At 38.5% G+C, this 25,607-nt stretch overlaps 1 protein-coding gene across 2 annotated transcripts; it reads left to right on the top strand.

Annotated features, from left to right (window-relative positions):
• Window positions 1-1,694: 1,694 nt before the first annotated feature.
• On the top strand, window positions 1,695-24,588 carry LOC110298883 (NACHT, LRR and PYD domains-containing protein 9A). Of its 2 annotated transcripts, XM_021168409.2 has the most exons (9): window positions 1,695-1,965; window positions 7,658-9,242; window positions 11,149-11,313; window positions 12,954-13,118; window positions 15,393-15,560; window positions 18,427-18,597; window positions 21,092-21,262; window positions 21,822-21,992; window positions 24,438-24,588. In XM_021168409.2, exons 1-9 carry the CDS (start codon window positions 1,695-1,697, stop codon window positions 24,586-24,588), a joined length of 3,018 nt encoding a protein of 1,005 aa, XP_021024068.1. The 2 variants fall into 2 exon arrangements, with proteins under 2 accessions (XP_021024068.1, XP_021024069.1); XM_021168410.2 differs by lacking the exon at window positions 11,149-11,313.
• The last annotated feature ends 1,019 nt before the right edge of the window (window positions 24,589-25,607 follow it).

Genomic DNA, 25,607 nt, shown 5'->3' with positions numbered 1-25,607 from the left:
CAAGGGCCTCTCCTCTCATTGATGTCCCACAAGGCCATCCTCTGCTACATATGTGGCTGAAGCCTTGAGTCCATCCTTGTGTTCTCTTTGGTTGGTGGTTTTGTACCAGGTAGCTCTGGGTATACTGGTTAGTTCATATTGTTGATCCTTCTATGGGGCTGTAAACCCCTCAGCTCCTTGAGTCCTTTTTCTAACTCCTCCATTGGGGACCCTGTGATCCATCCAATGGATGGCTGTGAGCATCTACTTCTCTGTTTGTCAGGCACTGGCAGAGCCTCTCAGGAGATAGCTATATCAGGCTCCTGTCAGCAAGCACTTGTTGGCATCCACGATAGTGTCTAGGTTTGGTGGTTGTATATGGGATGGATCTCCAGGTTGGAAAGTCTATGGATGGTCATTCCTTCATTCTCTGCTCCACACTTTGTCTCTGTAACTCCTTCCATGGTTATTTTGTTCCCCCTTCTAAGAAGGATCAAAGTATCCACACTTTGGACTTCCTTCTTCTTGAGTTTCCTTCCTGTGTTTTGCGAATTGTATTTTGGGTATACTGAGCTTCTGGGCTAATATCCACTTATCAGTAAGTACATATCATGTGTGTTCTTTTGTGATTGGGTTACCTCACTTAGGATGATATTTTCTAGTTCCATCCATTGGCTAAGAATTTCGTAAATTCATTGTTTTTAATTGTTACTCCATTGTGTAAATGTATCACTTTTTTTTTTTATCTACCCCTCTGTTGAAGGACATCTGGGTTCTTTCAAGCTTCTGGCTATTATAAATAAGGCTACTATGAACATAGTGGAGCATGTGTCCTAATTACATGTTGGAGCATCTTCTGGGTACATGCTCATGAGGGGTATTCCAGAATCCTCCAATAATACTATGTCCAATTTTCTGAGGAACTCCCAAAGTGATTACCAAAGTGGTTGTACCTGCTTGCAATCCCACCAGCAATGGAGGAGTGTTCCTCTTTCTCCACATCCTCTCCAGCATCTGCTGTCACTAAGTTTTTCTTCTTAGCCATCCTGACTGGTGTGAGGTGGAATCTCAGGGTTGTTTTGATTTGCATTTCCCTGATGACTAAGGATGTTGAACATTTTTTTCAGGTGCTTCTCAGCCATTTGGTATTCCTCAGTTGAGAAGTCTCTGTTTAGCTCTGCACCCCATTTTTAATAGGGTTATTTGGTTCTCAAGAGTCTACCTTCTTGAGTTCTTTGTATATTCTGAATATTAGCCTGTATCAGATGTAAGATTGGTAAAGATCTTTTCCTAATCTTTTTATCATTCACTGACTGTGGCCTTAGTATTAAGGGTTTTTTGTTTTTGTTTTTGTTGGCTTTTTGAGACACACTTGGTTTCTCTGTGTAGCACTGGCAGTCTTCGGACTCATTCTTTAGACCAGGCTGATCTCAAACTCAGAGTTCTTTCTGCCTCTGTCTATTTCCAATGACTAGGATTAAAGGTGTTTGCCAGTAATGTCTGGCCATTAATTTTAACAATGGATTTATATGAATTATAGTGAAATGGTGAAGTATGAATCCACATATATCTGAAGGAAGGAACAAATGATATCAATAACTTTGACTCTTTTAAGTTGTTGAGACTGGACTCTCATGTCAATCCTCTTTGTATGTCACTTATTTCTTCGTTTTGAAGATTTATCAACCTCTAGATTCTGAGGTCACTGTTCCAAGATGATGGACTCATCTGGGTATGGCTTGCTGCAGTATTTGCAAAAGCTCAGTGATGAAGAGTTCCAGAAATTTAAAGAACGTCTCAGGAAAGAGCCAGAGAAATTTAATCTTAAACCTATCTCCTGGACTAAGATCAAAAACACTTCCAAAGAAGATCTGGCAATGCAATTGTACACACATTATCCAGGAAAAGCATGGGATATGGTGTTGAGCCTGTTTCTACAGGTCAATCGGAAAGACCTCTCAACCATGGCTCAGATAGAAAGGAGAGGTAAGTATGGGGAGAAAGGGGACATATGAGGAAAGTTACCCAAGTAGGAGATTCTTTCTTAAAATATTACATCTCAACTGTAGTTTCCCCTCCCTGTCCTCTCTCTCCTCTCTTCCACATTCACTGCTCCTCCATTTACCTTCAGAAAAAGGAAGTCCTCCCAAGAATATCAACTAAACATGCTAACAAGTTATAATAAGACTAGGCACAAACCTTCATAGTGAACTGGAAGAGGCAAGCAAGCAGGAGAAAAAGTGTCCCAAGAGCATGTAAAGAGTCAGACACCCCAATGCTCACTCTTAGGGGTCTCATTAAAACACCAAGCTAACACCCATAATGTGAAAGTGATGTCAGTGTTGAGTTGTCCAATAGTTGAGAAAGGTTGGAGAGAGCAATAAGTGCTATGTACAAACATTCCTTTAAATGAGGTCAGGGAGGCTGTCCTAATGCACATGACTATTAACAAGAAAAGAAAATGTAGGATCCATTGAAACTAGTAAGGCAGATGCTAATATTAATATTGTTTTCCTTAACTAGTCAAGAAATTGTTCATTTATTTGCTTTTTAAACAATACCATTCAAAACAACAAATGGGCATTCCTCCCCTCCCTCCTTCTTTCTCTCCCTAACCCCCCCCCCATTCATCACCTCTTTTATTTGTTCTTTATATTTTTGAAAATATTTCACTATGTATCTCAGGATGCCTTCAAAGTTACTATGTAGACTAGACTTGTCTTGAACTCATGGTTTTCTCCTTTAACTTCCTGAGGTCTGTGTTCTCAGGTCCCCAGTGCTAGACTCAGCTGCAGTGGAGTTCTATCATGTGCTTACTTATCCTGTTACCAGACATGTGCTATGAATGAATAGGCCTTCATCTCCTTGTACATAGACCTTACCTTTGGTCTGAATTTCTCAAGACAGTAAAGGAAGACTTCAAATTTGCAACCTTAGACTATCTCAAGGTGTAGAGCATACCAAAAGTCTTCTGGGGGGAATATTTTACCAATAAATCACTTCACATTTTAGAGGTGTTAAAATGATTTCCATGTCCCAGTTTTTCGGTTCTTCATATACACTTCGAAAGAATTATGATTTAACTGATGCTGTATATGTCAGAAGCATCCATCCAAAATCTTCAGCCAAACCACATATTTGTGTTGGCTGGTTCTTAGTTATGTGCTTTGTTGTCTAGTCAGCAGCGCCAACATGATTATCTCTATATCTGTTTCCTCATGGAGATAAGGATATCAATTATTTGGCAATGATCATATAGACATATACATATAAGATATTGAGAATAACTGGATGTGGTCATTGTTTAATTTACTTTTCTTTTGCTGCAATAAAACACCATGACCAAAAGCAACTCATATAAGAATCAATTTTGGCTTATCATTCCAAAGTAATAGAGTCCATTATGGAGAGAGGTATGATAATATACAGGCATGGTGATAGAAACAGGAAGGTAAGTTTACACCTCAACTGTAAGCATGACTCAGAGAGAGTGAACTGAAAGTGATGTAAGGCTATAAATGTTTAATTCCTGCCCCAAGCCACACCCTTGTCCAGAAAGGCCACACCTCTTAAACACTCCCAAACATCCCATCAACTGGGGCACAATTTTTCAAATACTCCAGACAATGGGGGACAGTTTTTTATCTGTTAGTTCATTTTTATTATTCACTTCAAATCCCACTCACTGCTCCCACCCTCTCACCCCCTACCATAATCCTTCCACTATCCCTCTTGCCTTCTCCACTGAGAGGATGGAGCCCCCTGGAATTTCCTCTGGCACATCAAGTCTCTCTGACTCTAGATGCATCCTCTCCTACTGAGGCTAGACCAGGCAGCCTAGCTAGAAGAAGATGTCCCATGGACAGGCAACAGGTTTTTTTGGATAGCTCCCATTCCCGTTTGGGACTCACATGAAGACCAAACTGCACATCTGCTACATATATCCATGGAGGCCTAGGTCCAGCCCGTGTGTGAAATTTGGTTGCTGGTTTTGGTCCAGATTAGTTGACTCTATTGTTCTTCCTGTGGAGTTCCTATCCTGTTTAGGCCCACAGTCCTTCCCACTACTCTTCCATAAGAGTCCCCAAGCTCCATCCACTGTGCGTGTTTGCATCTGTCTAAGTCAGCTGGTGGGTGGAGTTTCTCAGAAGAAAGCCAGACTAGACTCCTGTATCCTGCACTAGACAACCATAATAATCTTTTCATCCAATAACAAGCCTTCCTAGCCATAACAATACCATTGTTTCAGGATATGCAACCATAACAGAGTATCATAAATACTGTCAGGGATTGATGCTTTCCCATGGGATTGTTCTCAAGTTGGGGTGGTTATCCAGTCTCTGCTCCATCTTTGTCCCTGTATTTGCTGTCCAAACCACCACAACTATGCCATTCTAGCTCCTGCTAGTGCTTCTTGAATATATAGCTAGTTTGAGGTCATGAACATTCAGGGCTACACAAGACTCTGTCTCTAAAAACATAAAAGAAAATAACTAGATTAAAGCAGGACAAATTCTAGCTAATATCAGCTTAGGGTTTTATTCTCTTTAGGCTACTACACTAGGCATACTTACAGGATGGGAGACACTTACTGGGCCATGGAGCTGGAGCCATTCCTACAAACTTGATAGGACTTTTTGTGTGTGTGTGTTAATTGGGATATAATGATATTCTTTTAATAACCATTAAATTGATTGAATATTTACACCATCTTCATTTTTTTAAGATATCAAATTAAACACACAGCGAGTACCACTCAATTAAAAAAGCTGGGGTTTATAACCCCAGAGCCATGACAACATGAACCATGTAATAGAAGCTAATAGGATGACTGAGTTAAGGGTTTATCCTCTGTGGACCTGTGCAATCTTTTTCATCCAATAACAAGCCTTCCCAGCCATAGCAATATCAGTGTTTCGGGATATACAATTGTGTTCTTGGAAGTTGTCTTGACTGTTGACAGGCATTATTGGTTTGGGTTTTAGCCCGTACCAGATGACAGATTTGCCCCACTTAGTGACAAATTTTAAAATACAGATGTCATTGTATATTTATTTGCTTAGAGGCACAGAGGCACAGAGTAAGACAACAAACACAGAGGGCACAGAAAAAATTCTTAAATTAATCACTTAAGTTTTTTTATTCTTTTTTATTAGATATTTTCTTTATTTACATTTCAAATGCTATCCCAAAAGTTCCCTTAACACCCCCCCCGCCCTGCTCCCCTACCCACCCACTCCCACTTCTTGGCCCTGGCATTCCCCTGTACTGGGGCATATAAAGTTTGCAATACCAAGGGGCCTCTCTTCCCAATTATGGCCGACTAGGCCATCTTTTGATACATATGCAGCTAGAGACACGAGCTCTGGGGGTACTGGTTAGTTCATATTGTTGTCCCACCTATAGGGTTGCAGACCCCTTCAGCTCCTTGGGTGCTTTCTCTAGCTTCTACATTTGGGGCCCTGTGTTCTATCCAATAGCTGACTGTAAGCACCCACTTCTGTATTTGCTAAGCACTGGCATAGCCTCATACCAAACAGCTATATCAGGGTCCCTTCATCAAAATCTTGTTGGAATATGCAATAGTGTCTGAGTTTGGTGGCTGATTATGAGATGGATCCCCAGGTTTTATATAATAGAAATAACCTAGGCCTTATAGTTTCAAATTAAGCAATGAAACTTAACTCAATCATATTTATTCATCTAGCCAAATTTGCTGTCATATAAATCCTTAACATATAATTTTCATAGTATTATTATTTTAGGTTTATTTCTAATTGTATTTATGTATGTGCATCAACATGTGGATGTGTGTCATGAGTGTAGGTTTTAGCAGTAAGGGGCATCAGATCCCCTGGAGTTGCAGTTGCAGGAATTTGTAAACCACTTTATATTGGTACTCAAAACTGAATTCAGATCCTCTGAAAAAGCAGTATGCACTTGTAACCTGTGAGCTGCTACTCCAACCCATATTTATATATTTAAATATTAGTGTGGGTATACAATTGAGTACATGTGGAGATGAGAGGACAAATTGTTGGAGTTGCATGTCTGTCCAGTGTGCCCCATCCATTAAGATATTGGCAGCTCAACATTTTATAATGTGTATAGGAAACCTTTTTTTCCAAAATAAAATAAAAATGTAATAGATTTAAATTTCCATACAAATACCATTTTCTGTTTTAAAAATATATCTTTTATTATATGAACATTTTGCTTACACATATGAACATGCACCACATGCAGACAATGCTTGGGTGGCCAGAGAGGGCTGGAATCACTAGAGCTGAAATTAACAGATAGTTGTCAGTGGCTTTGTCAGGGCTGGGAAATGAACCCAGATTTCCCAGAACAACAATTTCTAACTTACTGAACATCTCTAATGTACTATCTAATTACTAACACAAGACCAAGTAAATCTCTGGGTAGACAATAGGCTCTTGCCTTGAGGAAACCTGATACCAGAAAAAAAAAACTAACAAGAAAATATCTAAGTCTGGTATTGATCATGCTCTAGCTGCCTGGTACCTACCTCCATGAATAACCAGAGAAACACTTTCTCTTAATCTCATTTGTTTGAGGACATTTATCTAGACACATACATCATATTTAAAACTATGATATGCATATGATTTAACCCAGACCAACCAGACACCATGATCAGGAATGTTACCCATAGACTTGAAATCTCATAACCCCAAAATTTGTTTAACTATCTTGTTACCTGAAGCAAATCTTGCTTTGACTAAACATAAAATTATAAATATGTTTATAAAATTGAAAAAAAGTAAATAGAATGATTCTTAAATGACTTGCTGAAGATAGGAAAGTTTTAGACTAAATAGCAACAATCTCAGTTCTACTTCATAAAATTGTATACAAATGAAGTACTTATGGATTTTCTCCTGGGGAGGTACCAAGATCTTTGTAAATTTGAAAAGCAATAAATACCTGAAATTCATGCTTTACAGTAGCTACTTTTCAAAGGTGAGTTACAAATTTGGTCACAACACTTTAAAGGCAATACATAAAATATATTATAACACCGTGTATGGAGAAAACAACTGAGAGTCTACAGTTTGGAGCCCATGTTGGGCTACCAAGATGATACTGACTAGCTGAGTTCTGTTTCTTTGTGAATTAAAGCATGTACAGGCAGCAGGAGTCCTAGGGAACATGAAATCAAAATTTATTGACATTGTAAAGATTTCAGGTAGAGAAGGAGCCCTATATATGGGACACAATTGACTCTACATGGGGTTTCAGGTTTTTCTTTGTTTTCAATGTCCCTGCCTTATGAAGACTTTCTCTATTGGCACTAAAATAGTAATATGCCACATCTAGCACTGGGATTTGAGGCCCTGCTTCTGTTCACAAGCATGGAAACCGTTGTATGCAATAGTGTTTTCTATTTAGAGGTGTGGGTATAGAAAGAACTTGTTGGGTGGTTGGGATTAGGGTGGGGCCCTAATCATTCTGTAGTGCAATGGAAAAGAAAAGACCTACACCAGGTTCATGTGAATGGAAATGGGAAGTTATTCTCAATTCAGAACCCATGGCCTCACTGGTCATTCAAAAGTGTAGATCAATCATTAGACGTGTATTTAAGAAATACTGTGATTCGTTCCTAGGAGTATTCTATTCCTAACTGCCCTTTATTCTGATTTTTCAAACCCAGATAAACAAACTAAATACAAAGAGTTTATGAAGAATGCATTTCAGCACATATGGACAACGGAGACCAACACTTATATACCTGATAGAAGCTACCACGAATTTATAGAAGTACAGTACAGAGCATTGCAGGACATATTTGATTGTGAGTCAGAGCCAGTCACTGTAGTTGTATCAGGTTCTAGAGGAGGAGGTAAAACTACTTTCTTAAGAAAAGCAATGTTGGATTGGGCATCAAGAAATTTACTGCAGAACCGATTTCAATATGTTTTCTACTTCTCCGTCTTCTCACTTAACAATATCACAGAGTTAAGCTTAGCTGAGCTTATCTCAAGTACGTTGCCTGAATCTTCAGAGACAGTGGATGATATTTTATCTGATCCAAAAAGAATCTTGTTTATCCTGGACGGATTTGATTACCTGAAATTTGACTTGGAACTCAGGACAAACTTGTGCAATGACTGGAGGAAGAAGCTGCCAACACAAATTGTCTTGAGTAGTTTGCTACAGAAAATAATGCTCCCAGAATGTTCTCTGCTCCTTGAATTGGGAAATGCAAGTCTTTCAAACATTATTCCTTTGCTGCAACATCCAAGGGAGATAATTATGTCAGGATTCTCTGAACAAACTATAGAAATCTACTGTGTGTCTTTCTTTAATACCCAGACAGGTGTAGAAATCTTTGAGAATTTAAAAAGCATTAAACCATTGTTCAATTTATGCTGCTGTCCTTATCTATGCTGGATGATCTGTAGTACTTTAAAGTGGCAGTATGAGAGGAAAGAGGTAGCAAATCATTTTGGTCGAACATTAGCACTCCTCTACACAATATTTATGGTTAGCGCATTTAAATCAACATATGCCAGGAATCCATCTAAACAGAACAGGGCCCGTTTAAGGACCCTATGCACCTTGGCTGTAGAGGGAATGTGGAAACAGGTATATGTATTTGACTCTGATGACCTCAGGAGGAATGGGATATCTGAATCAGATAAGAAAGTGTGGCTGAGAATGAAATTTCTCCAGAATCAAGGTAGCAACATTGTATTTTATCATTCTACACTACAGTGGTACTTTGCTGTGCTGTTCTATTTTCTCCAACAATACAAAGACGCACATCACCCAGTTATTGGAAACATAGCTCAACTTCTAGGAGAAATCTATGCTCATAAACAGAACCAATGGTTCCACACACGGATATTATTGTTTGGAATGGCCACTGAGCAAGTCACCTCCTTGCTTGAACCATGCTTTGGCTGTATATCAACCAAGGAGGTAAGACAGGAAATCATTAGATACATCAAAAGTCTCAGTCAACAAGAATGCAATGAAAAACTGGTGGTGCATCCCCAGAATTTGTTTTTCTGTATACTTGACAACCAGGAGGAAAGATTTGTAAGACAATTGATGGATCTATTTGAAGAAATGACTGTTGATATTAGTAATGTTGATGATATGTCAGCAACTCAATATTGTCTGCATAGAGCCTCAAAAGTGAAAAACCTTCACCTGCATATACAAAAGAGAGTTTTTTTAGAAATCCATGATCCAGAATATGCTGACTTAGAACTCTTTAAACTCAACCAAAAGTGAGTATATCTCTAAGCCTTGTTTACTGTTCTTCACTCCTGCCTTATTATCCATAGCAATATTTTATAGATGTGTCCATGCTGTATCCAAGCATATTCATGATGAAACCAGAGGAAGATATGGGGTGTCTTTTTCTTTGTTGTCTGCTTTAATCTGTTAGGATAGACTCTCACCATCTTGACAAGGCAAACTGACCAGTAAGATACCTGTTTCCATCTTCTAAAGCTGGGCCAACAGCCTCAAGCAACCATGTTGACATTTTTAAGTTAGTACTATGGATCTGAACTTAGATTCTCATGCTTGCACAGAAAATATTCTTTCCCATTCTACCCTCTCTCCAGCATGGTAAAGCTCTTACTTGTCTATGCTTGATTGTTTAGATGGTATAGTCAGAAAGGCTTCCTATTCAGCCTTCTTACTGCTGTTTGAAGTGGTGTGGCCCTGAAAAGCCATGGCTTGAGTTCCTCCATGTATACAAAGAAGAAATTTGTCATAGGGACAGTGTGAGGTGAAAATGTAAGCATCTCCATTGCAGTGCTTGAAACTTTTCCTCCATCCATTGTGTTTAGAGTGTCATGGCAAATATTTTGGAGAGAATTTGGGAATGTGCATCTGTTTTAAGGTGGTGTTCACACTACATTGTATTAGTTGACATGTCTCACCTTGAATTTAATCTGCTAGCTCATACTTGATCAAATTGTGTAAATATTTACTCAACATAGGTTGCAGTTCCATCAGGAGTTCCAAATATCTATACTAATTCACATAACAATTATATTTACTCACTAAAAGAGGAGGCTCTTGAGAACCTAATAAATTTAGATGCCTTCAGCAGTGAATCATAGATAGTAATAGTGAATCCCTAGCAGATATTTAATTCTAGTTTATCTCATTTCAAGCCACATCTCTTTATTATAATTTTTATTTAGTGCATTGATGTGAAGTTTTATTCCTATATAGAGAGAGCATTCAGGTTAGCCTCACTTTCTATTCAGTTCTGTTTCCCTTCTACCTCGTCACCTGACTTCTTTACACGTTCCTTTCTCACATTGAAATATTTTTTGTTTTGTCAGCTATGGAGTTTAGGGTTAAACTAAGTGAGTCTATGGGTTTAAAACAGTATGTTAGACAATGGTGGGCTCACTTGCTGGTGTAACACAAAAGGTGACTCCTCTTCTCCAGAAGCCAACAGTTCAGCTGGGAGAAGTTGATCTCTGTGACCTTCTCCCCACCTTATATTGACTGGTATGAGACATGGTCTTTTGCAGGCCAATTAAAGCTTCCATAGCTGCTGTGGATCAAGACTGCAATGTCTATACAATGCTCAGATGGCATTTTGCATCACAGTGCTCTCTCTCTTCCCTCCTTGCTTTCCTCTCCTTTCATTTGCTTTCCCTGTATCTCCTCCCATTGCCTCTTCTTCCCTCCTCTCCTCTCTACTCTACTCTACTCTCCTTTTTTGAAGAAGATTTATTTATTTTATTTAAATATGATGAGTGTTTTTCCTGCATATATATATATATATATATATATATATATATATATATATATATATATATATATGTACCATGTGAGTACAGTGTCTTTGGAGCTCAGAAGAGATGATTAGATTTTCTGTAACTGAAGTCACAAATGGTTGTGGGCTTCTACATGGATTCTTGGAATCAAACTTGGGTCCTATTCAAGAGCATGAAATGGTCTTAAACTGTTAGGCATTTCCTGCCCTAGAGACACTTTCCTAATCACTGTGCTATGTGGACCCACTTTGCCTGTATGATTTTTTTTCCAGTGTCAAGGGTAACTGCCAGTTTTGAGAAGGGGTTGAGAGTGATGTGCCTATTTTAGGAATATCTTTAGGAATTGAATTTAGCCATTAAAGAATAACATTGTGTTATCTCATTGCAGACTTTTAGTCAACCATTGGACTAGGTTATGCACTTTTCTTTGTAACTTACATGTACTGGATCTGGACAGCTGTCATTTCAATGAAAATGCCATAGAGGTTCTCTGTAATTGTTTGTCTCCAACTTCTTCAGTACCTCTGACTGGTTTTAAGCTCCACAGATTGTTGTAAGTTTGATACCCATTCTTTAAGTAGATAGAAGAAATTCCCTCTCTTCCTTGTGAAGAATACTAATACATAAATAAATGCAGAACTAAAATCAAAAGTAGTAAATATAATAGTAACAAGAGTCACATATTTGAAGGTTTGTGTCACACACACATACATACATCTGATTTATATATAGTTTTTAAAATGCCTATACATTGTGTGTGTGTGTATGTGTGTGTGTGTGTGTGTGTGTACTAAAGTAATACTAGGCAGGTATTGACTATGTTATAGGGACTACAATGAATGTTAGCTAAACGTCTATTTTTATTTATTTTAAATGTGAATATGTATGCTTGCATCTGAATAGGGTTCTCTGGAATTAGAGGAATAAACAGTTGTGAGCTTCCCAACAATGGGTTCTGGGAACTTAACTCTAGTTCTCTGCAAGAACAATATGGGCTCTTAACCACTAAGTCATCTGTCCACCCCAATGTTACTTAATCTTCATGATGACATATATTTGTCATCATGAGGAAACATGCCCTGGCCTAAGTTTGGCTACACTTTTCCCACCTTGAAAGGGAATAAATACAAAGATAAAAAAATTACATCTAATTTTCTTAAATTCTGGAATCCATTCTATAACAGTGATGCCTTAAAAAATAGTACTTAATAATACCAGGGGTGTTGGCAAATCCTTTAATTCTAGTACTAGGGAGGCAGGTAGATCTCTGAGTTTGAACTCAGCCTGGCCTACAAAGGGAGTTTCGGGACAACCAGGGCTTTAAAGTGAAACCTCTCAAAAGAGAGAGAGAGAGAGGAGAGAGAGAGAGAGAGAGAGAGAGAGAGAGAGAGAGAGAGAGAGAGAGAGAGAGAGAGAGAGAAAGGAAAAACTAGTACTTAAAGAGAAATGGATGGGCCATTCTTTGGGGTTTTTTGGCTGGTAATAGTAATACAAACTTAAGTATTTGTATTTTATATACAATGTAATTCTGCTTTGGTTTCTGTTTCTATGATAAGCACCATGATGAATGGCAGTCTTGGGGAGAATAATGCTTATTTTTTTAACACTCCTTTGTCATAAACTATCATCAAGGGCAGTCAGGGCAGGACCTTGAAAACAAGAACTGAAGCAGAGATCATAAAGGAATGCTGTTTTCTGGCTTGAATTCCCATGACCTGCCCCCACAACCTTTCTTATTCATATTAGACTTAATTTCCCAGGGGTAATGCCCCTCACAACTATGTACTACCCTGATTACTGATCAATGACATGCTCCACAGACATACCAATCTGATGGAGGCAATTCCTCCATTTTGGTTCCCTTTACCAAAATAATATGAGATGGCAACCGTATTTAGCTGTGACAAGGCAATGTAGAGCTTAATATGAAGATAACCATGAGTCTCCTTATAATGTTCTAGATGTTACACAGATGTATGTGGGTGAGGGAAATGGAATAAATGGAAAGATCTGAGTAGCTTGAGCCTTAGTGATTGTCTGGTATCTGGAGAGAACCAGTGAGAATTTATGGGGTAACCAGGATGCCCAAAACCCACAGTGTGTAAAACAAAGCATGGGAAAGTAATATGTAAGTTGCTCTGCCATGGACCCACACATCTTGGTATAATATGACAATTGGTCTTTATCCTGCAGGTGTTCCTTCATGACTAACTTTGGAGACGGTTTATTATTTTCCACTTTTCTTCACCTACCTCACCTGAAATACATGAACCTGTATGGCACTAATCTCTCTAATGATGCAGTTGAGAGGCTGTGCTCAGCTCTGAAATTTTCAACATGTGGAGTGGAGGAGCTGTTGTAAGTAAATTCATTTTCCACACTCAGTAGTTTCCTTATAATGATTTTGAAAAATCACTTTGAAGACTTAACTTTGAAAGTTTTTTTTTAGCACATGTTGTACAACTTAAGTCTCATTTTGACTATTTAGTTTTCTCTGTTTGCATACATGCATGTGTGCATGCATTTACCTGTACACAGGTGCCTTCAAAAGCCAACAAAGGGCATTCGGTCTCCTGGAGATGGAATTATATACAATTATAAACTATCTTGTGTTGGTGCCTAGAATTGAACTCTAGTTCTGTGTTGAAGCAGCAAGTGATAACTGCTGATCTATATCTCCAGCTTCCCCATTAGGACATTTTTCAGCCATGGTTATAATACATTCCTGTCAAATTCATTTATATTGTATTGGTTGCCATTTCGTTCTAAAAATTTCCCCCTTTTTGATGGCTTATTTTTCCTAATGGCTTGAATACCAACATAATAGCATATATGGATCTTATTCTATTTATTTACTTAGTGTGTAAGACTATAAGTATAAGTCTATAAGTATCCTCATAGAAATCAGAGGTCAACATGTAGGGGTGCTTGATAAAAGCTTATCAGCATAGAAACAATTGATTAATAAAACTTTCACATGGCCCTTGATGGGAGACTAGAGAAGAAAGATAAGAGGTAGCTATGTAACTGGACTATGTGGAAATAGTGTGAGACTTCAGAGAAGTTGGCAGGGTACAGATGATCTGTTACTTGTAAGTGACATGATAAGTCAGATGTGTGTTTAACACCATTAACATTTGTGATACAGTGGCTTATGTTAGGCAATATGTAGTTTGGACTTTTCTTCCAGCTGTGTAAAGGAATTATAAACCTTTGTATTTTCATGAGTGCTTAGTGATAGTAGCAGAAATATTTCCTCTATTTGGACTATTGTCTTGATTCCAGACATGAAGGTTCCTACATTTTCCAGGTGATGGGATCAATTATAATTCTAATAAGGTGATCTTTGGTGGGCTACTTCATAGTGACCAGTTCCCACAAGGACAGAGCTGGCACCATGTCCTGTAATTATCATTCTCATAGCCTGTCCTCCATGAGAAGTTCAGTTTCAAGTGATCCAATCATGCTTATATGGTAAAGCATCCATTAATTAGTTACCCAAATTTCAGAGTTTTTATCCTTCTTAGCATTAACTGTCAACTTGGCCTGAAGAAGACTTTTGGTTTAGTAATTGCCTATCAGGATGGAATGATGGGAATGTTGGTATGGGATTAGTTGACATAAGAGGGTCCAGTCTATTATGTCTAGGCATGGTTAGCTGAGCAGGTGGTCCTAATTCTAATAAGTCTAGCTAGCTAACCCAAACCAGCAAACAGATCCTTCATAATTCTTGAATACAGATTTCTGTGCTTATTTTCTCAATGATGCTATGACCTGGAAGTATAAGCCCAAACATCTCCTGTTGGCTTTGGTGAGAGTATTCTATCATGGTGATAGAATGAAATTAGAGCAGCAGTATTCTAATTTGGGAAGTATACCCTTGTGGAGCACACTCCATTCAGAGGCAAAGGTTCTTGTACTTGGGATACTTCTAGAGATTTTCTATGCACATGTTCTGTCTGAGTGTTTCTATTATCCTTATCATATCTTTTGAATATTCTAAACTGGCATGTGAGACAATAACCTTTAAGCTTCATGACATCCTCAGAAAGCTAAACACAATGAGAAGGATGTAAGAATGTCAACCTGTAGCTGGTTGATCAGAACCACAGGTTAGATACAATGGGCTTTATAACTGATACCTGAAATCTAGAAGAGAGGGTAACTGTGATAGACATGAGAAGTGTGTGTGTGTGTGTGTGTGTGTGTGTGTGTGTGTGTGTGTGTGTGTAAGTGTTAAGGGTAATCAGACTTATAGGGTTGCAGATCATATTTTAGTGATGGGGTCTATATGTGCATTAAAGACATGGCTTCTGTCTACTACATTCCAGGAACACTATATCTCTTTCTGTTGAGTGTTGTGACAACCAATATCACCAAACATTTTCAAATGGATCTTAGAGAGTAAAAATCACCCATAACGGAAAAATACTGGCTTAGGCTTATTCCCAATCAGTAGAACTCTATAAATTCACTATGATAGCTAAGCAATTATTCTTATAAATTAAATAAGCCTATAATATAGATATGGGCTGGTATTAGAATCTGGGGCATTTGTCCAAGCAATACACAGTCTTACATAGATCACCTAAAGATTTTATTCCTAACCTGTGACATGTTTCTCACATGTAGGTTGGGAAAATGTGACATATCAAGTGAGGCTTGTGGCATAATTGCAACTTCCCTTATCAATTCCGAGGTGAAACATCTCTCATTGGTTGAAAATCCCTTGAAGAACAAAGGAGTGATGTCACTGTGTGAAATGCTGAAGGATCCAAGCTGTGCCCTGGAATCACTGATGTGAGTTATTCTAGGAGAGCATGCCCTGGAGGTGTTGCAGAATGCTACACATTGGTCTGAGGATCATAAAGGTGATCACATACTCATTAAGGAATATATGAGAGCTTGTGTTATGTCATTATACTTAGTCACTTTCTATGCCTCAGATGCCATACCAGTAAGTGGAGCAAATGCAAGCAGAGATACCATGAAACTGAGTTCACACAAGCCAAGGCTACTTCTGAAACTTCCTTTACATAATTTTAGCTTAATGAATTTAATTATCATGAATAAAGATGAGGCATCTGGAAAGAGATTGTTTACTAGGCCAGAGGAGAATGTACATAAGAAAAACTTGATTACTTTCCAAGGCATAGTTTCCTACATCTTACCTAAGTCACTATAAGCTGTTTCATGCCATCAGGTTGAGGTTGATTTCTCACGGTAGAAGACTGCCAGACTACTGTACTATGGAAGCCATACTGGATAACTTACTATTCCATCAAAGACCTTAAGATGGAGAATGTGCTCAAAGGCACCTTGGTTTGTGGAAGAGGAAGAGTCTAGAGACACACATTATTATGTGCTCTGTGATCATGTATTCATGCAGTAATACATACCTGTGGGACTTACAGATATGAACAATCATATAAAATGTAGGAATATTGAATATTGATGATTATAGAGATACCTGTTTATCAAATAAACTAGTTCAAATTAAGCATCCCTTCTGTGGACTGTTTATGAAGAGACCAGAAGTGTTTAAATATCTTTTTAAATATTTGCATATTATTAGTCCGGGTAATTTTCACCAAGTTCAACCCTGAAATTTATTAACATGCTGTATAATATTGGTGCACATGACTTGGGGACAGTTTTACACATTATTTTCAGTGCCTTTGTATTTGATATGAGCTGAATACATGAGAACAGTTGTGGAATTTTCTTATTGTGGTATCGTGGCATTTTGAAAACCTTTTGTATTCACATACTTCCATTTTTATTAAGGGATGCTTAATGTGAAAGAAAATAAATGTTTAAAAAGCTATTAATTTTATGTGTATGCATGTGTGTGCTTGCATACGTTTATGTGTATGCATAAGTTGTATGTGCATGAGGTCAAAGGAGGTCATTAATCCCTGTCACTGTAGTCATAGGAGGTTATGAGCCCCATATAAGTGCTGTGCGGGTGCTTGGAACTGAACCCCAGTCCTTTGCAAGATCAGAAGGTGATTATAAATGTTGAACCATCTCTCCAGTTCTGAAATGATGTTTGTAAAAGAAAGGGAGAATAATGCACTATAAAAAGTTGAAGGATGCTTCAAAGGAGAGAAAAAATTACATTAGAAGACAAAATTATTTGGTTATTTAATTACCATCTTATATTGTATAGTAGATTAAATTAAATTATACTTGGTAAGTCGTAATTATAAAGAGCTACATTGATCATGAGTTGCCTTAAATATTAGTCTTTAAAATACTAGTCTTTAACCCATACAAGTAACAGGATTAGGAAAACTATTTAAAATAATAGGATTTGGCTGGAGTAAGAGCTAGGTTGGTAAAAGCACTTGGCCATTCAAACCTAAATTTGATCACCAGAACACATGTGAAAAATCCAGGACTAGTGACACACTGAGGAACTGGAGGCAGCAGGATGGATCCCTGGGGCTTGCTGGACAACCAGCTAAGTCTAATAAATGAGTTGCAGGACAGTGAGAGACACTATCTTAAAGGGGATTCCTTCTGTTCCTGAGTATGTCATCTGAGCTAACCTCTGAGCTGCCTCTGGTCTCCACATTCATATGTACAGAAACAGACAGATGGACAGGCAGGCAGGCTGGCAGGCATGCATGCGCATGAACACACACATACACACACACACACACACACAGAGAGAGAGAGAGAGAGAGAGAGAGAGAGAGAGAGAGAGAGAGAGAGAGAGAGAGAGAGACAACAAAAAGAAATAGTAAAAAAAAAAAACCTTAATGGGGTCACTAGAACAGGATTCTGCATAGATGATAAATTTCTGATATGGGTGGAAATGTTAGTTAATTTACTGTTCTACAAGGAAGTTGTCAAGTAAATCAACAGTCAATTTTGGCAATATCTGTGGTAATCTAGTTTTTCAAAATGTTTGAGAATGTTTCTATCCCTTATTTGAGAGAGAGAAAGAGAGAACTTATGAACATACAGAGGACAGAAGACAATGTGTGGGAGTTGGTTATTTGCTTCCATCCTGTGTGAATTAACTCAGGTCCTTGTGGACACCAGCCTGAGAGGAGAAATGGGGCAGAGGTGGAGAGCACAGTTCAGATGGCCATGAATATGGACAGAATGATCTGCAGAGACTGCTCGAGCAAAACAAGTCTAGTATATTGCTTCAGGGATAGGGCATAGAAGGGATTTTTAGGGGTACAGGTGGAAAGCACTAATTGGTCATGCCATCAAAGGAGCAGTATGGGCTGATTTGTTATCGTATAGGACTTAGGTGGGAAGCCAGAGTGGGATGGATGTACTGAGTTATACACCTTTGCAGAGAGCTCTCTGTACAATATCACAATGGCACAGGAGGCCAGCCACCTGTGTTTAGGGACACTCTCTAGAATAAGATAGGTAGGGAGAGGGAAGCCCCAATGAGAAAGGGAATCCCTGATTTGGTGCCAAGCTCTGAAAGCCACCAATTCCTGGAGGACTGCTACCTTATAGCAAGGTTTCCCAGAAGGTCCTCAGACTTGGTAGCAAGGGTGTTTAGCTAACTCACCAGACCATCTCAATTTTTTTTTCATGCAAAGTAGAAATTCAGTATAGGAAAAACATGAAAGTCTGAGGAAGCATGTGAATGTTTCAACAGTAAGTGAGTTGCTGACATGTGATCTTCTTTCAGGTTGTCTTACTGCTGTCTCACATTCATTGCCTGTGGACATCTCTATGAAGCTCTTTTGAGCAATGAACGCCTCTCTCTGCTTGATCTGGGGTCAAATTTCCTGGAAGACACTGGCGTGAACCTTCTGTGTGAAGCTTTGAAAGTTCCAAACTGTACCCTCAAGGAGTTATGGTAGGACTGTGTTTTCATTCATTGCTCGGAGTGCTATTTCAGATGTTGGCATTTATAAAATAGGAAGAAAGCATTGTCTGAATGTCATTGTCACTTCAGAAATTGTCTTAGGCCTGTCACCCATAATACCTATCTTAAGATATGGAGTCCATCATCATTGTGTTATGAGGATGAGTCCCCAGAGACTACTGTTTGATCACATGGTAAAACATTTACACTCTATCAAGGCTTGAGAGATGACTCAGTGGTTGAGAGCACTTGTTAATGAGTCATAAGGACCAGACTCTGCATTCCAGCACCCATGTTTGATAGTTCACAATCACCTGTAACTACAGCATCAAGGGAACCAATGTCCTTTACTGGCCTCCTTGGGTAGACACCCCACCAACATGTACACATACACTCACATGGGCTCATGCACACTGACACAAGTGAAAAAGAAGGTATGTGTATGAGCGAGAAGGATATCAGGCTTTCTCAACATACTGTAGCAACCAGCTTATATCTTGATCTTGGGTTTCTAGAGTTTGTAACTATAACTGACATCTATTTATGAGCCATCCAGTCTAATGTTTCATTAAAGCAGAGCAAACAGATTTAAAAAAAAAAAACAAAAAGAATGATGTCCTTTTGAGAAAACAAGGCTGTGATTATTCCATCTGATCCTCTTGGGATGCTTGATGTCTTGCTGATTGTAGTCTCTATCAAAGGAGTTGTCACAAAGGCTGTATTGTATGCTGATCTTGAGTTGGAACCGAATGGAATGAATGATATATTAGTGGCAGTGGGCACTTGAACAGGGTATTTTTCTTATACCTCTCTCTTGATATATAAGGTTAAGTGTAGTCCTCCTATGACAGAATTGAGATGATGGACATGCATGCATACCAGGCACAAATATATTGTCTATGTACAAACATCAGTTTCTAAATCTTTACACTATTGGTATTTTGCTGTGGCTGTTCTGTGGTTTGTACATGTTTGTAGTAGTATATCTATATCACTTAGATGCCAGCAACACACTCTGGCCTAGAGTAGCAAACCAAAGTACATCTAGATGCTATATGCATCCCGTGGAGGGTAAAATCTTCCCTACTTGAGAGCCATTTTATACACAAATTATCCCTTCATAAATCCATATAGATAGATATAGATATGGATATATATACATATCCAAAAATCATGATTCCATGCATGTGTGTTTGTGTATCTTTTTACATATCTACCTTCCTTTATCATGTCCACCCACCTAGTATCTGTCATTTATGAATTTAACATATCTACCTTTTCTACCATTTAAAAAATATTGTCTTTATTTACATATAATCAACCTCTTCCTATATTCATCTGCACATCACTTTCCATTACAATCTATATAGCTATTATTTTTATATGCTGATTATCCATTTAACATACATCTGCCTAAGAACTATTATTAAAATTTATGCAACATCTATTAATTCACTATTCTTCACCTATATTATATCAAATATCTTCCTTTTGTCTCTCAACATCTCTATTATTTAAAGTGCCATGGGGAACCATGAACCTGATGCTCAAGAAGGGTTTGAAGACATGTATATTAAATACTTGGAGATGTTCAAAACATAGTGATAATTGCACATGAGTCTGAAATCAGTGATAAGGTCACTTCACTGATTTTCTAAAAACATATGTATTATAACTGAGGAAATGAGAGTTGGAATACCACATAATGAGATCAAAGCAGAAGAACTTTGGTGAGCCAATGTGAGGCAGAGGAACCCAGGTGGAGAAGCATCAGCAGCATTTCAGAATTGCTTGGGAATTTGTAGTCTCTACAAATAAGCCAAGCTATTAAGATGGAATTTTGTGGACTGAGGATGTAGCTCAGTTGGTATAATGCTTACTTTGCATACACAGAGTCCTGAGTTTGATTCTCCTTCAAAGGCTTAAATAAAAGCTATGGTAGTTACATGCCTATAATCTCAGCACTGGAAGATATATGTAGGATGGTCAGAAGTTCAAAGTCATCATCAGCTATCTGAAGCCAGACTGGTTACATGAGGAGAGAGAGAGAGAGAGAGAGAGAGAGAGAGAGAGAGAGAGAGAGAGAGAGAGAGAGAGAGAGAAGAGAAGAGAAGAAAAGAAATATGATCAATGATCAATGAATGGCTCTGGAAGAGAAAGAATCAGTCTCTACCAGGGGAAGCTCTGACCTAGATTAACAAACCCCTGGATACATGTACATACAAGCAAAGATAAATGTATTTATTAGGTTGCATATGCATGTACATATGTGCATGCACACACATATATCACGTGTATGCATGTAACAAGAATAAAGAAGAGATTGTTAATTGGGAAGGGAGAGCTGGGGGAAATGGAGAGAGATGTAGAATGATATAGATGGCAGGAGATGCAGTACTCATATGAAGTTCTAAAAAATAAAATTAAGAATGAAACACAACAAAAGGATTGGAGAGTAAGTGTATTTGCATGTATGTTTTCCCAGGTTGCCTGGTTGCTATTTAACTTCAGAATGCTGTGAAGAGATCTCGGCTGTCCTGACTTGCAATAGAAATCTAAAGACCCTGAAACTTGGCAACAATAACATACAAGACACTGGTGTCAAACGGTTATGTGAAGCTCTGTGTCATCCTAACTGTGAAATGCAGTGTCTTGGGTGAGTTTCTACTAACTACCATGGTGGGTGGGAGGGCTCACAACTTGATGAGGAAATGCTAGAGGATTAATAGGGTTAAGAAGTCCAACTAGCATAGGCTCACGTTTTGAGGAAATGTACAGGTCTTGTACATCTGCTGTGATATTGAATGCAATATGCCTGCTATGTCTTACCCCACCTCAATATCTGGTTCTTCTAGTCTTTCTGCCCCTTCTTCTGTTGTATTCCGTGGGTCTTGGGAGGAGGGAATGATATCAATGCCTCATTTGTGCCTTCATACACTGTACACTCTCTGAACTTTGACTAGCTGTGTGTCTATATTATCCAGTCCACAGAAAAAGGAAGTATCTTTAAGGCATGAGAGCTAAACTAATACAGAGAAATAATGCTAAGCATTTAGAACATTTTTCAACTTGTGGGTCACAATCCTTTTTGATTGGAAAAAGGGATTTGCTCAGTGTTTGTACTGTGGACATTTGGGACTGGGTAAGTCTTTGCTCAGAAGCCTGGAACTAGCACTAAACAACAAATTCTAATTCCGGCATGCTCGTGCTTATAGGTTAGACATGTGTAACTTCACCAGTGACTGTTGTGAAGACCTGGCCTTGGTTCTTACCACCTGCAACACATTGAAGAGCTTAAACCTTGACTGGAATGCCTTTGACCATTCTGGGCTGGAGATGCTCTGTAAGGCCTTGAATCACAAAGCCTGTAACCTGGAGGTGCTTGGGTGAGTACACACTACCTCTCATGGTCAGGAATGTCTTCAAAACAAGCTCTTCTGTGTCAATTTTCACAAGCTCAGCCCCACTGAGGCTGGGTTGAGTTCTGTGGTGAGGGCCCACTGCTGCACTGTAGGACATTGAGTATTAACTTTGATTTCTATCCACTCATAAGTACCGTCCTTTGGTGGTGATTCCTCTGAATATCATCAGTCATTTTTAAAACATGGCTTATTTTTAAAAGTTGCAATTTAGTTCTAAAGCATGAACTCACAAAAATTGTAGAATATGAATGGACTTAGAAGTATAGCAACCAAAATGAAATAAACTACTTGTTTTCTCTCCTTCATAGATCCTAACCTACAAAACACACACACACACACACACACACACACACACACACACACACACACACACGCACACGCAAACATGCACACATAAAAGAGTATCATATACAGGACATAAAATAAAAAGATAAATGGTTGTGTTTAATCCCAGAACTCAGGAGACAGAGGCAGGCGGATTTCTGAGTTTGAGGCCAGCCTGGTCTACAAAGTGAGCTCCACGACAGCCAGGGCTATACAGAGAAACCCTGTCTCGAAAAACCAAAAAAAAAAAAAAAAAAAAAAAGATAAATGATTATAAATATTAGTTCACATATATAGTACACTTTGTGTTATTCAGTAAATGGTCTCTCAAGATATAACACATTTTCAATGACAAATTAATTTTTTAAATGTATTTTCTTTATATGTGTGAGTATTTTGTCACACCTGCACCCTGTTGATTTCAATCCTATACTAGGACTCTAAAGAGTAATGTTAAAGCAAGGATGAGGGAAGAACTAAGATGTTAGCACAGATGGTAAGATCATGGTAAGAATGCTACAGTTGGGGCAGGGCTGACTGAAAGAGAGGGTGGAGGGTCATGAGCTGAAATTGAACAAGAGATCTAAAAGAGTCTAAAAGATCAGTGTGAACTCTTTGTGTAATTTGCATATGCTTAGAGTCACCAGGCAAGAAAGAAACAGACCGAGGGTAGGAGAAGTTTGAGGAAGCCAGCTGTACTTTCAGAGAGACCTGTGTTCCAATTTTAAGTTGTGAAATTCAGGGGGACTAATTACCAGAAAATGGAAAGGAAATTTTTGAAGAAAGAAAATGTAATTATGTTGAGTATTGATTCCTTAAGACATTATTTGCAAAAAGAAAAAAAAAGAATTTTCAAAAACCAAGCCCACGACTGTGATCCTTTACTCCCAGGCGATATTGAAGAAGGCATAGAAAGGTGGTAAGATATGGGGATCATCTATAAAGCAGCACCTGCTAGGCTCAATAAGGTAGACACATGCATGAAGAGACTGTAGCAGAGGTTGCTGCCACAAGACCTGCATAAAATCAAGCCAGTCAAAATTCCAACATAGATAGAGGAGGATCTTCTGAGACCTTACCCCTAGCCAAAGAGTTATTTATATCTGGTGGCTTCAAGGGGAAGGAGTGTTGGTTCTCTTCAGGGATGTGGCACCTGTTAGGTTGCATATTCTCCTGAGGATGGGCCTACACGCACACATGTATGGGCATCTCTAGTTAGACTCACTGAGCAATTGGGCAGGAAAAGGACATAAAATGTGGCAGAGTCAGAGAGGGGAATGGGGAAAGGATATGATCAAAGCACATTACATGAATAATAAATTCTCAAAGAATAAACACATTGATTTTTAAAATATGGGTATTATGATAATAAGCATTTGGCAATGTTTAGTGTCTGTGGAACCAATGTTGGTTTTTTTAGGTAAGTTTGGAGATGATGGCATAGCTGAAATAGGCAGAGAGAATAGGTGAGCAGAGGGATAGGATGTGCTGTAAGTGTCGCAACAGAAAGTGAATAGGGATGCAAAAGGAACAGACTTAGTATGAATAATAATGAGATTAGTGGCTATGACATGAATTACAATACTGTTCATACGTTTAAGAAAAGTTCACATTATATAAAGTTATAACGCATGAATAAGAAATGATACTCATGATTAGGCACTTAAACAGTGGATGGGTGAAACCAGATATTTTTACTTCAATATCATTTAATTTTAACATCTTGATACATGTTTTATACAAAATTGTGTGTGTGTGTGTGTGTATAGAAAGTGTCTGTACTCTCTGTGAGTCACACTTCCTCTCCACTCTCAGTTCATTCATTCCTAGGGATGGATAACAGAGAGACAGTCATAGGTGTAAAGAGAGGCAAATGATTGTCAACAAAAACTTGGGATGCTGACATGGCTCAGTGAGTAAAGGCACTTGCTGCCACACCTGACAACCCAAAATCCCCATAGTAGAAGAGGGAGGGTGGACTCTGACCTTCACATATTTGGAGAAGCATGCATCTGTACACACACACACACAAATTAGTGATTTTTTTTTTAATTAGTAAACAGAAGTTTCTTTTTTTCACCCCAGACTGGACAAATCTGCATTTTCTGAGGAATCACAGACATTACTGCAAGCTGTGGAAAAGAAAAATAACAATCTGAATGTTTTGCATTTTCCCTGGGTTGAAGAGGAACGTGAAAAGAGGGGTGTTCGTCCGGTATGGAACAGCAAGAATTGATCTGTGACGAAGGCTTATCCTCTGTTATGTTTCTCCCATATACCCTGCCCCAAGTTGCACACCATGGTAGTGGTGGCTGTTTCCAGGGCTGTTCTTCCACATTGTCCCACCCCCACCCTTCTTTACATCTCCCCGCACCACTTTGCAATGTTTATATTACAAGCACATTCAATAAACACTAAGCGCGTTTGAAAACATGTTTCCTCAATGAATGTCCTAAAGTGTAGGAATTTGAAACTTAATGGACACCGATCCTCTTTAAACTATCACTCCCAACCAGAACTGTAACTTGTCTTCAGTTGGTGTCATTCTCAGAGCAGCTAATATCCACCTGAACTTCCTGTGTGTAGTTCATTCTGTGATCCTTAAAGACAGGAACATTGTGATGCAGAAAATGGGAAGACAATGTCTAGAATCCCCAAAGAGTTAAAACATGGATACATAATTTTGGGAAAAGTGACCTCAAAAATTCTTTGTTTCTAAGTTCTAGGTATCAGACCTAGGACTCACTCTTGAGGCTGGTAAGACAACAGAGTGGTTAAAGGTGTCCCTTGCTCTTCAGAAGACCAGAGTTCAAACCCCAGCAGTACACTGTGTGCCTCCAAGCTGCCTATAACTCCTGCTCTAGGGTGTCTGATGTGGCCTGTGTGCCTGGCCTCCAGAGGCACATACATGCATGCATACACAGAGATTACACATGCACACACAAACTTTTAAAACTTAACATTTTACATGTTAACTGTTAGTCACCATTGCAATTGCTATAAATTACAATAAATAGGTCAGTTCTATTTAAATAATAGTTTAAATTTTAATAATATGTTAGTAATTCTCAACTAGTGGTTCATGAAAGGGGTCATATATCAGATATATCCCATATATCAGATATTTACATTATGACTCATAACAGTAGGAAAACTATAGTTCTGAAGTAGGAATGAAATAATTTTATTGTGGAAGGTCACCATGACATAAAAAACTGTATTAGAGAGTTGCAACATTAGGAAATCTGAGGCAAC

Source organism: Mus caroli, unplaced genomic scaffold (assembly GCF_978045245.1).
Source record: "Mus caroli unplaced genomic scaffold, Mus_caroli_1 scaffold_8, whole genome shotgun sequence".
Classification (NCBI taxonomy): Eukaryota; Metazoa; Chordata; class Mammalia; order Rodentia; family Muridae; genus Mus; species Mus caroli.
The sequence above is the reverse complement of the archived record's forward strand: the minus strand, read 5'-3'. Positions and strand labels throughout refer to the sequence as shown.

Coding starts and splice junctions, on each gene's coding strand:
- LOC110298883 (XM_021168409.2), top strand. CDS start 1,695: ATGATGGACTCATCTGGGTATGGCTTGCTGCAGTATTTGCAAAAGCTC. Junction 11,314..12,953: donor TTTAAGCTCCACAGATTGTT/GTAAGTTTGATA, acceptor TTTATCCTGCAG/GTGTTCCTTCATGACTAACT. Junction 15,561..18,426: donor TGTGCCCTGGAATCACTGAT/GTGAGTTATTCT, acceptor ATCTTCTTTCAG/GTTGTCTTACTGCTGTCTCA.